Here is a 12,503-nt window from a genome sequence, read left to right as displayed (position 1 = left end):
TGTCTCGCTTTAATCCTCCTCTTAGAATGTCATGGATTTTAAGAGCGTAAAGCATTTTCGTTGTTGTTCAGTCTCTCAGTCACGTCCAACTCTTTAGACACCATGGTCTGCAGCACGCCAGACTTCCTTGTCCACCGCAAACTCCTGGAGCCTATTCAAACTCATGTCCATTGCGTCGGTGATGCCACCCAACCATCTCATCCTCTGTCGTCCCCTTCTCCTGCCTTCAGTCTTTCTCAGCATCAGGGTCTTTTCCAATGAGTCAGTTCTTCACATCAGGTGGCCAAAGTATTGGAGTTTATCAGCATCAGTCCTTCCAATGAATATTCAGGACTGATTTCCTTTAGGGTTGACTGATTTGATCTCCTTGCAGTCCAAAGGACTCTCAAGAGTCTTCTCCAGCACCACAATTTCAAAGCATCAATTCTTCAGCACTCAGCCTTCTTTATGGTCCAACTCTCACATCCATACATGACTACTGGAAAAATCTGACTATACGGACCTTTGTCAGCAGAGTAATGTCTCTGATCTTTAATATGCTATCTAGGTTGGTCATAGCTTTTCTTCTAAGGAGCAAGCATCTTTTAATTTCATGGCTGCAGTTGTTGTCTGCAGGGATTTGGGAGCCAAAGAAAATAAAGTCTGTCACTGTTTCCATTGTTCCCCTGTCTATTTGCCATGGAGTGATGGGACAGGATGCCCTGATCTTAGTGTTTTGAATGTTATTTTAAGCCAGCTCTTTCATTCTTTCACCTTCGTCAAGAGGCTCTTTAGTTCCTCTTTACTTTCTGCCATAAGCGTGGTATCACCTGCATATCTGAGGTTGTTGATATTTCTCCCAGCAATCTTGATTCCAGCTTATGCTTCATCCAGTACGGCATTTCACACGATGTGCTCTGCATATAAGTTAAATAAGCGGGGTGACAATATACAGCCTTGACATACTTTTTTCCTGATTTGGAACAGGTCTGTTGTTCCATGTCTAGTTTGATCTGTTGCTTCTTGTCCTGCATACAGGTTTCTCAGGAGGCAGGTCACGTGGTCTGGTATTCTCATTAAGAATATTCCAGTTGGTTGTGATCCACACAGTCAAAGCCTTTAGTGAAGTCAGTAAAGCAGAAGTAGATGTTTTTCTGGAATTCTCTTGCTTTTTTGGTGATCCAACAGATGTTGGCAATTTGATCTCCGGTTCCTCTGCCTTTTCTAAATCCAGAGCTTGTACATCTGTAATTTTTCGGTTCACGTACTGTTGAAGCCTAGCTTGAAGGATTTTGAGCATGACCTTGCTAGCATGTGAAATGAGTGCACTTGTGCAGTAGTTTGAACATTCTTTGGCATTGCCCTTCTTTGGGATTGGAATGAAAACTGACCTTTTCCAGTCCTGTGGCCACTGCTGAGTTTTCCAAATTTGTTGGCATATTGAGTACAGCACTTTCACAGCATCATCTTTTAGGATTTGAAATAATTCAGCTCTTCCACTAGCCTTGTTCGTAGTGATGCTTCCTAAGGTCCACTTGACTTCGCACTCCAAGATGTCTGGCTCTAGGTGAGTGATTACACCACTGTGGCTATCTGGGTCATTAAGATCTTTTTTGTGATAGTTCTGTGTATTCTCGGCTTCCCAGGTGGTGCCAGTGGTAAAGAACATGCTTGCCAATGCAGGAGACATAAGGGACGTGGGTTCAATCCCTGGGTCGGGAAGATCTCCTGGAGGAGGGAACAGCAACCCACTCCAGTATTCTTGCCTGGAGAATTCCATGGACAGTGGAGCCTGGCGGGCTACAGTTCGTGGAGTCGAAAAGAGTTGGACATGACCAAGTGACTAACACTTTCACTTTCCTGTGTATTCTTGCCACCTCTTCTTAATATCTTCTGTTTCTGTTAGGTTTGTTCCATTTTTGTCCTTTATTGTGCTTATCTTTGCATGAAATGTTCCCTTGGTATCTCTGATTTTTTTGAAGAGGTCTTTAGTCTTTCCCATTCTGTTGTTTTCCTCTATTTGTTTGCATTGTTCACTTAGAAAGGCTTTCTTCTCTCTCCTTGTTATTCTTTGGAACTCTGCATTCAGATAGGTATATTTTTCCTTTTCTTCTTTGCCTTTCACTTCTCTTCTTTTCTCAGCTATTTTTAAGCCCTCCTCAGAGAACCATTTTGCCTTTTTGCATTTCTTTTTCTTGAAAATGATTTTGATCACTATAGTGTTAGGAACCTCTGTCCATAGTTCTTCAGACACTCTGTCTATCAAATCTAATCCCGTGAATCTGTTTGTCACTTACACTGTGTAAGCGTAAGGGATTTGATTTATACCTGAATGGTGTAGTGGTTTTCCCTACTTTGTTCAATTTAAGTCTAAATTTTGCAATAGGGAGTTCATGATCTGAGCCACAGTCAGTTCCCCAGTCTTGTTTTTGCTGATTGTATAGAGCTTCTCCATCTTTGTCTGCGAAGAATATAATCAGTCTGATTTCGGTATCGACCATCTGGTGATGTTCATACATAGAGTCATCTTGTGTGTTATTGGAAGAAGGTGTTTGCTGTGACCAGTGTGTTTTCTTGGCAAAATTCTGTTAGCCTTTGCCCTGCTTCATTTTGTACTCCAAGGTCAAACTTGCCTTTTATTCCAGGTGTCTCTTGATTTCATACTTTTGCATTCCAGTCCCCTATGATGAAAAGGATATCTCTTTTTGGTGTTAGTTCTAGAAGATCTTCTGGGTCTTCATATAACTGTTCAACATCAGCTTCTTCAGCATTACTGGTTGGGGCATATGCTTGGATTTAGTATGATATTGAATGGTTTGCCTTGGAAATGAATCGAGATCATTCTGTCGTTTTTGAGACTGCACCAGTGTACTTCATTTCAGACTCTCTTGTTGACTCTGAGTGCTGGTCCTTTTCTTCTAAGGGATCACTGCCTGCAGTAGTAGATGCAGGGGTCCTCTGAACTAAATTTGCCCATTGCTGTCCATTTTAGTTCACTGATCCCTAAGATGTCAGTGTTCACTCTTGCCATCTCCTGTTTGACCACTTCCAATTTACCTTGATTCATGGACCTAACATTCCAGGTTCCTACACAGTATTGTTCTTTATAGCATCGGAGTTTACTTTCACCATCAGTCACATCCACAACTAGGTGCTATTTCCGCTTTGGCGTAGCCTTTTCATTCCTTCTGGAGCTATTTCTCTCCTCTTCTCCAGTAGCATATTGGGCACCTACCGACCTGGGGAGTTCATCTTTTGTTGTCATATCTTTTTGCCTCTTCATACTGTTCATGCGGTTCTTAGGGCAAGAATGCTGACGTGGTTTGCCATTCCCTCCTCCAATGTCAGTGGTTCTACAGCTGGAGATGGGAGGCCAGAGATGAAGGGAACCTGATCTCCCCAGGCACGAGCGGCAGCAGAGCCACTCGTGGGTCCTGGTTCACACCTGCTGCCATGGCCTGTCTGGCAGGCACCCTTGGCTGAGGTTCCACTGCCCAACCAGACTCCTCAAGGAGATTTGGCATCACACACACAAACACACACACCCGAGTTGGGAGGGGTCTGGGTGACGTAGCACAGGAGGGGTGTCTGAGGTCCCAGGGCACTAGCAGTATGGGAGCTGGGGCCCAGGTCAGCACCACACGGTCTGGCCTCTGGCGGGACCTCCCTCTGGTGCTTGGCAGGGGCTTCAGGAGCTCTCTCCAGTCAGCTGTGTGGCCGTGGTGCAGGTCTTCTCTCCTTCCCCCTCAAGGCCCTGTCGTGTGAGGCACACAGGTTTGCCCAGCTTGGTAGTGTTACTAGTCAAGAGCGACAGGACCAGTGTTCATGGGCGCAGGGCTCCCTGATTGCTTTGCACATGCCTGCCGCAGCCCTGTTCCCAGGCCCTGGAGGATGATGTGACTTCACAAGCAGTCTCTTTTCCCCTCCCAGGTAGAGCTTGGAGACGGGCCCTCTGCAGGCAGGGTCCTTGGTGTGAACTTTGCAAAGGAAATTTGTTCCCTTTGGCAGGCTAGAAAGCAAGTCTGTTAACCCACAAGTACTCGAACTCCTCAGGGTACATGGGTGAGCCCTTGGAGCCTGCCCGTCTGCTCCTGTGCAGAGTGAGCCGTCGTCACCTCCTGGCTTCGGGGCCCTGGGAGCAGAGCCTGTGCTCAGATCTCCTCATGCAGTGCACTCGCGCGCTGTCAGGCCGAGAACCCCTGCTCTCACCTAACTGGGCCTCAGCTCCGCTGCTGGAGGGGTGCACTCCACATGCAGCCCCTCTCCCAGCTGCCAGCAGCATAGCCACCCCAGTGGCATCCCACACACAAATACACTAAAGGACCACCTCTGAGAACTAAAGATACGCCCTTCTTCCTGCCCTGGGCTTGGGTGCTGGTCTTCACTGCTGCCTTAACCAGTATGGTGGTGGTGCAGACCCTGCCTTCCTCAGCAGTTCAGCTATTGCCAGCAGGCTCTTGTCACAGGCTGGCTGCAGGCCCACACAGACCCTTGTGTCTGGGCAGAGTTGGCCCAGCATCCCCTGCAGTACTGTCCCCTGTGGAGAGAGCACCGCCCTTCCCCCCCGCCACACCTCCTCCTCCCACCACACCTTCTCTTTCCCCTCGCTGTGACCTTCCCAGCTACTACAGAGCTCCAGAGAGGCAAGCAGTACCCCCCTGGTTCCAGAGATGAGAGGCCAAATCCCCAAGGGCTAGGAGCCGCCTGGGTCTTGGTTTGAGGGGAGGAGACCCAGATCTGAGGCCATGCTCTTCCCTGCCTTCCCTGCTGCTGGTCCAGAGTGGACCTTCCAGTGTGTGGGCCCTGGTGTTGGTCCCTGGGCAGTTCCGCTAGGCCTTTCCCAACCGCGTTCCCAGGGTGCCCCGACGGGCACCCTCATTGTGCAGTTTGGGCCCAGAGGTGAGCCCCTCCAGAGTACGGGAGGTCAGCTGCACAGTGCCAGAAGTGACCACTGTGGGAAAGTTTGGCAACAACTGCTAGGTTCTTGCCCCAGTGGTCCTCGGGGTTTCCCAGTCACAGTGTGTCTGTACTGGCCAGCCGTACTCCAGGAGGGCGATTTTAGAGTAGAGTCTCAGCCCCAGAGGAAGGCTGGTAACAAAAACAGTGCCAAGGCCTTACCAGGCCAGTGGTCAGCCTGTCCGTGTCCCAGTTGTGCTGCTGGCACTTCCTGCCCCGGAGTGGCAGCTCTGGTCTGACTGGTGCCATACCCTCCTCTCTCCCAGGTGGCTAGAGATGCTCACAGTCTATCCCAGGACCAACAAGCAGAACCAGAAGAAGAAGCGGAAGGTGGAGCCCCCCACACCACAGGTGAGGCATCCCCTCGGTGGAGCTGGGGCAAAGAAAAAGTGCCCTGGGAGTTTGGGGGATTCAGGACCCAGCCTAGAATTGGGGGCAAGGGAAGGAAGGGGTGATGCCAGAGCTGAGGCAGCCCTCAGCCCCGGGGTCTTCACTTTCCTTCTCCGAGTCTGTGGGCTGCCTTCTGCACAGTCCTCTGCAAGCCCCAGGGCAGGACCCCCACTTGGAGAGGTTGACCTGCTGTGCGGCTGCCCCCAGAGGTGTCACTGCACAGTGCCCATCCCTCCCCCCGACCGTCCCGCCAATTGCTGGGAGCCAAGAGCATGCTGGGAGGAGAGGCTCAGTTCAGTTCCACCTTCCACACAGACAGTTCTACAGACAGCAGGCTGGGCAGGGGGCCAGGAGGAGTGGTCCTGCAGTGCCTGGCCGCGAGGGGCTCTCAGGGTAACCATAAATGGAGAGCACTGGCACAGCCTTAGTTCTATGCTCCTACCAGCTCCCACGAGGCCAGAGTGGGAGGTGGCTGGGGCAGTCCCCCGGGTCCAGGGCTTCCCTCCGCTGGCTGGTCTGCAGGGGCTCAGGGCACCAGAAGGGCTCAGGGCCTCAGTGGACTGATTTGTGAAATGGGCCTGTTGAAATCGAGTTCTCAGATTACTGTGAACAGTGGCAAAAGTGCCAGGCCCCTCTTGGGTGCTCAGTACAGTGACCCTGGAGCTACACAGGCTTGCACTCTGGGAGTCCACTTGTGTGGATTGTTTTCAGTAGTAAATCCCGCAGGACTGCACGGTCCTCTAATTGGTTGAATTCATGGATGTGGAACTGTGGGTACAGTGGGCCAGCCTAAGTCGTGCTGGATATCTGACTGCTTGGAGGGTCAGCGCCCCAGCCCCATTCATTGGAACAGTCGATCATCTATGAACGTGCACCTTCTGCTCCACGTTTCCCTGGGACAGCGCCCTTGCCTTGTGTACCTGAGCCCCCCACACCCTTGCGAGGGAATAGGATGCAGACCCGGGGCCTGTTGGCGTCTCAGAAGCCCCAGAACCTGACAGTACTCCCGTGGAGGACCTGATGACCCCTGGGCTCAGCAGTCCCTGCTGGCTCCTCTGGGCTTCCCGAGGGGCAGCATGGGCAGGACAGGGTGGTGTGCCTGGCCAGAGTCCCTCTCCCTGCACGCCCCTCAGACTTCCCTGGCCTGCTCTCAGCCAACGGTCCTTATCTGCTCTCTGCCCACCCACCCTGAGGGGATCCCAGGCTGACACCCACTTGGAAGGTAGTGTCCCTGGCAGAACGTGGGCAAAATGCAATCGCAGTCATTCCCGGAAACGCAAGGTGCAGCTTCCTGCTAGGAAACAGCAGACAGAGAAATCCCCAAAACTTCTAGCTTGAGAGAACCCCAGGTGGGATCACAGTGTTTAGCGTTGCATATGTTTCTGCAGTGATGCCTCAGGAGCAGTGTCGGGCAGAACTCTTTTGCCTCTAAATTGGGCAGCTGCACAGCAGGAGGTACTCCAGCCAGACGAGGGGGTCTTTTCCGCTGTCCCCAGCCCCATGAACGCCCTCTCCCCTCAGTGTTGCTTCACACTCTGAGTGGGGACATCACCCACTTGCCAGAGGTTATCTTGGCCCCTGGGGCATGGAGGGCCCCAGCCTCCTTTGCTCAGCCTCTGGTTCCCTGAGCATCATGCCAGAGGCTGCAGGTTTCTGGCATCCATGAGTTTTCATCCGGGACTGACCCCATGAGTCAGTCTTGAGGAGGGATGTGGGGCCTCTCCAGAGGAGAGCTGGGGGTCTCTGGGCCAGCACCCTCAGCAACCTGAGATGGAGCTGGGAGGAAAGGCTAATGCCTTAGGGGCCTCTATAGAGAGAAGAACCCAAGACCCCAAACCTAGCCTTTTTCTCATTGCCCCAGAGTTTTGGGTCAGACTAACGGGCCTGGGAGTGTCCCTTTGCTGTACCCTGCCCTCCAGGAATCCAGGCAGGCAGGGGGCCCAGGGTCCTGCTTCAAGGAGGATGTTCAGGCATCTGGGAGGTGGGGCCATGGAGTGTGCAGGCACCCCTCAGATCAGAGGGAGGTCGAGAATGGGGCTGTGGGGGGAGAGCGGACAACCCCTCGGCTGGGGGCTGGGTTGCAGCAGAGCCCAGAGCAGTGGGGAGACAGGCTGGCCCAGACCTATAGAGCTGGAGCCTGAGAGGCATGGGTTCCCAGGAGCCTCTTCCTTCTCTGGCTGTTTGAGGAAGGGCGTCCTGGTACCCAGATGCCTAGAGAGGAGTGGTCATCCACTGAGTGTGTGACCAGGGGTTCCCCTCTCCATCTCCCTAGACTCCAGAGCTGGGACTTGGGTAAGGCTCAGGGCTGCGTGTTCACCCAGCCTGGTGTGCAGGCTAGGGGCACACATCCTTGGGCGGAGCTGTGGGAGGCTGGCTCCTCCGTCTGCTCACCCACTTGGGTTCTTGGCCCCTGCTACTTGGTCTTTTTCAGGGATGTGTAAAACAGCAGGCCTCTCTCTGTGATTGAGGCTCCAGTCAGGCCCTGGTCCGACCCACTACAGGCCCAAACATTTGCTGTGAGCTGCCACCTCTTCTCAGGCATCTTGTTTACCTGTTGGGACCTGCTGCCATGCCCGCTCTGGGTCAGAACCCTCCTTCTTACTGGCCCTCTGCTCAGCTGCCATGCCCCAGGGTAGAAAAAGTGGCTTTCTGTGGGAAACTTGGTCACAAGGGGCCTGCTTAGCATGTGGAGGCTGCAGAAGCCCCTTGACTGGGCCTCCCTTCCTGCCCCATTTTCTCTTCGCTCTCAGCTGGCTTCTTTATGGTACTGACAGCCCTGGGCTTTTTCCCCGCCTTGCACGGGTGCCAGGGCTCTGTCGGTATAAGCGCCAGCACCCCCACCAGTGGTGGCAGTGTGGAGGGTGGGCGTGGTGCCGTGTGGCCCTGGCCCCGCCCCTGCCAGGTCTGCTTTCCACCCATGTGCTCTGGAGGAGAGAAGTGGCTACCCAGAAACCAGCCCCTGCCCTGCCCCACTGCCCCTGCTGATGTGGCGAGGCTGGGCACACAGGCAGGAGACAGCAGGCTACCACGGGAGACTCACCATGGATCTTAGCACCTCCAGGGCCCTGTTCCTCTGGGCTGAGTCCTAAGAAGGTCAGGGGCCCAGGAAGCAGGCCTGGAATTTCCTCTTGGAGATCCTCACCAGCACCCTGCCCCATGCTGGGTTCACCCCAGCATCAGGAAGAAGTGCATGTGCCAGGGCCCTACTCTCACGGGCACAGTGCTGCCCTTCCTTTACAGCCCATGTTGGCAGCCTCTATGTCCCTTGGTCCAGCTCCCCTCTACGGAGGGGACGGACTCGTCAAGCATGGTATCCAGGTAACGCCCACAGAGCCAGGGGCCAGGGCCACATGGCACCACGCCCACCCCCCACATTGCCAGCACTGGCGGGGGTGCTGGCCTCAGCGCGTGGGCCCCAGGTTATTGTGGAGGCACAGCAGGCCACCCAGAGAGACCTCTGCTCAGGGCAGCATGGCTGCTGGGTGTGGAGCCAGGGCGCCACTGACCACAGGCTCGGGGCCTCGGGGCTGGTGTCCTGGGGTCGTTGGAGCTGGTTCTGTTGGAGCCTTGGGGAACCGTCAGAAGCCACGTTCTTCCAGGACCCTACCTCTTCCATGGTGGCTCAGAGCGCTCAGGAGTCTCCAGCCAGGGAGGCAGGGCTACTGACGGCTGTGACAGAAGGGGTGTTGGGCGTTCCCGGGTCTGCGGGAGAGCCATCCCAGCTTCATCTGTCCCAGGAGGCCCGAGACCCTTGTGGAACTGAGGAAGTTCTGGACTAGGCAAAGTGCTGGCTGTCTCACTGTGGACACAGGTGCCCACCCAACAGGCACACCCCATCCTGGGCCCTCCTCTCCCAGAGGCCCCTGGGGGTGCCAAATGCTCAAAGCCCCACTCTGCCTCTTATTGGCCCTGTGAATGCGGGTTGCCACCTCCTCTCAGCCTAGGTGAGCTCCCCTTGTAGGAGCTTTTGGGGTGGCTGGTGAGAACCGGAAGGTGTGGTGCTAGTCAGAGCCCAGCAGGCAGTCTGTTTTTGGGAAGGACCGCCAAAATGTACCTCACTTTGAGGGGTGCCCAGAGCCATCCTGCTAGTGGCAGGTCAGGAGCAGGCACCCCAGTGCCTGGGTGGGCAGGAACTCGGGTCCGGGGCGTGAGCAGGTGCCATAGGCTTACAGTGTGGAGTTACAGTCCTCTGTATGCTCTGGCTAAGTACCTCGTACACAAATGCTGTCCCTTGGGGCAGCACCAGCTGCAGCTTGGGCTCCCACCTGGGCTCCAGGCTCCCATTCTGCATGCCTAGAGGCTTTGGGTGCTGGCTGGGGCTGCAGAAGAAAGAAAGCTTCCAACCCAGCCGGGATGTCTCTGTGCAGAACCTTGCTTCCTGGCATCTGGGCCTCTGACACTGCAGTTGACCTTGGTAGCCAGGTACTCGGGCAGCCCAGACCCAAGCGCTGGCTCGGGCAGGGTGCTTCCCGGCTTGCATGGACACCACTCTCCCCTGCAGGAGCCAGGGCCGGCCAAGATGGCTGTCACCAGCAGCAGCAGCAGCATCCCCAGTGCTGAGAAAGTCCCCACCACCAAGTCCACACTCTGGCAGGAAGAAATGAGGGCCAAGGACCAGCCAGACGGGAGCAGCCTGAGTCCAGCTCAGAGTCCCAGCCAAGGCCAGCCTCCTGCGGCCAGCACCCTGAGGGAGCCAGGGCTTGAGGGCAGAGATGGTAAGTGGTAGCCAGGGTGGCCACCGTGCCTGCATGTCTTGGTACCCCACCTCCCAGCACTAGTCCGGGCCTCCTAACAGGGCGAGCAGGTGCTGGGGCTCAGGTGCCCCTGTGTGTCTGCTGGCCCACCAGCCTTCAGTTGCTCCCGTGCCCCAGCCTGGTGTCATGAGAATCGGGATGCTGTGCAGTGAGCTCTGTGTCCAAAGGAGCCTCTGCTCCCCGTGGCTGCTCTGTGTTCAAGGCCTGGTTATCTGAAGCCCACTGTGTCCTGTGAGCAGCATCAAAGGCTGTCCAGTCCTTCTCCCACTGATGCACCCTGCCCAGGCGCTGGCTGAAGCAGGGGAACAGCTGGCAGGAACAGCTGGCACGACCACATGTCTCCTTCCAGGACTTGCAGTTGTCTGAGCAGAGCGGGGCAGCACTTGGTCTCTGTTGTCCAGGCCTAGAGGGCTCTGCATGACAGGCCAACTTCCCTGTTTCCATCTGTCCACTAAAGACACATGGACAGCTGAGACTGTGCTCACTCAGGCAAGATGCAGCTTGTTCAGGCTCTGGGCAAAAGCCGCTCGGTACTCCCCCACTGTGGGTGCCCACCACATCCAGGATTTGCCTTTCCTCTGCTCCTCCTGGGTGGCCTCCCTGCCCGTAACGATGCACTGAGAGGCTGCATGGCCTCTCGTGATGCGCTCTCTGTCATGATGTACTCGGTTTCCAGCTTGGCTGTGTGGTATTGGGGATCTCAGTTCCCCAACCAGGGAATTGAACCGCACCCCCTGCAGTGCAGTGTGGAGTGTTAACCACGTTCCCTAGGTTCTCCTTGGTGTTCAGTGGGAAGTGGTTGTTGGTGGGATGTCCCTTCTTGGGGATCCTGTTGTCCCAGCTGAGCCCCCAGACTAGAGCTCAGGGACCCCTGGCCATCTGGCAGAGAGGTACCCATTAGGGAGAGGCAGGTAAGGATGCCCTGTTCCTTTCCTGGGAAAGGGCTCTGCCCTAGGGTGGGCTTGGACCTGCGTGCCTTCTCCAAGGGTCGTAGAACCAGAGGTGGCAGCAGGCTGAGCACGTCCCTTGTCCCTCGTCTTCCAGAGGAGAGCACCACAAGTGGTGACCGCGTGGACTGTGGCCGCAAAGTCCGGGTGGAGAGCGGCTACTTCTCTCTGGAGAAAACCAAGCAGGATGTGAAGGCCGAGGAGCAGCAGCTGCCCCCACCGCTCTCCCCGCCCAGCCCGGGCGCCCCCACCAACAGGTACAGCGACTCCAGCCCACCCTCCTGCAAGCCTGGCCATCCCCTTCCTCCCCCAGGTCCTCAGTTCCCTGCCCGAACCGTCTGCAGCAGCTCCTTCAACTCCTTGGATGTGGCCAGCCATCCCCCTGCCCATGTGGACTCCGGCAGTGCTGGGGGGCGGGGAGCAGAGAGACTGGGGCGTGCCTATGCCTTTAAAGCCAGCAGGCAGTATGCCACCCTGGCCGACGTCCCTAAGGCCATCAGGATCAGCCACCGAGAAGCCTTCCAGGTGGAGAGAAGGCGGCTGGAGCGCAGGACTCGGGCCCGGAGCCCGGGCAGGGAAGAGGTGGCCCGTCTGTTTGGCAACGAGCGGAGGTAAGGGCCGGGGGGACTGGAGGGCCAGGGTCTTGCACACACTCTACCCACTCCTGCAGCCCCTACTGTGCACACTCAACATGCTCTCTCATACAGGTACCCACATGTGCACTCACAAACGCATACATTTTGTGACATTCTGTCACGGATTTGGAGATGGGCCAAGGCCAGGTGGAGCTGTGGTCTGAGGCGGGGAGGGCCCTGCACTTGCGGAGAGTGAGGGAAAGAGCATGGTTCTGTCACTGAAGCCTCCCAAGTCCAGGCCTGGACCAGAGTGCCCCAGTGCCCCTTCCAGTAGAAGCTTCCAGCCCCACGTGTAAACAGAGCCTCTGTGCAGTAGCAGGGCTCGAACCCTCGTGTGCAGTGGGTCATGCAGGCGTTCAAACCTCCCAAAATGATTCCAGAGCCTGTAACATGCTGCTTGCAGAGGAGGTTCAGACCCACTGTTAGTGTAGTGTCCTCGGCCCCACCCCCAGACCCAGCTCAGAGTTGGAGCAAGTGGGGTCATTGGATGACCCTTTGCAGAGCCCCGGTTGCTTTGCTCCCCTGCTCCTTCCCACCCACCTGCCCTCCCAGGCATCTCCTCCAGCACTAGGAAAACACACTTGAAGAGAGAAGCAAACAGAAGGTCCCTCAGTCCTGGAGGGGTAGGGGACACACCCTCCAAACAGCATCTCCACCTGGTTTACTAGTAACCCTTTGAGGTGTGTGAGCACTCCATACGCAGGGCAGAATCGGGAGCAGGGCTCCTCCTCACGGGAACAGCCTGGGACAGCAGAGCTGGGGCAGGGCCGAAGTTGTCCTTAGTGTGCTTAAGTGTAAGTGAAAGGATTTGCTAGATGTAGGAGGCCAGTGGCCTGGGCAAG

General features: G+C 55.7%; 1 protein-coding gene across 12 annotated transcripts in view; it reads left to right on the top strand.

Annotated features, from left to right (window-relative positions):
- Positions 1–12,503, top strand: part of MPRIP (myosin phosphatase Rho interacting protein) — a 94,988-nt gene that overhangs the window by 48,899 nt on the left and 33,586 nt on the right. For 6 of the 12 annotated variants that reach the window (XM_018064809.1, XM_018064812.1, XM_018064811.1 and 3 more), the window contains 3 exons: positions 5,202–5,286; positions 9,827–10,040; positions 11,124–11,637. In XM_018064809.1, the coding sequence (XP_017920298.1) occupies positions 5,202–5,286; positions 9,827–10,040; positions 11,124–11,637 (813 nt within the window). The remainder of the gene's footprint in view (positions 1–5,201; positions 5,287–9,826; positions 10,041–11,123; positions 11,638–12,503) is intronic. The other 6 variants (XM_018064820.1, XM_018064816.1, XM_018064819.1 and 3 more) reach the window with 3 other exon arrangements.

This window comes from Capra hircus, chromosome 19, assembly GCF_001704415.2.
Source record: "Capra hircus breed San Clemente chromosome 19, ASM170441v1, whole genome shotgun sequence".
Lineage (NCBI taxonomy): Eukaryota > Metazoa > Chordata > Mammalia > Artiodactyla > Bovidae > Capra > Capra hircus.
This window is presented reverse-complemented; position numbering and strand designations above follow the sequence as displayed.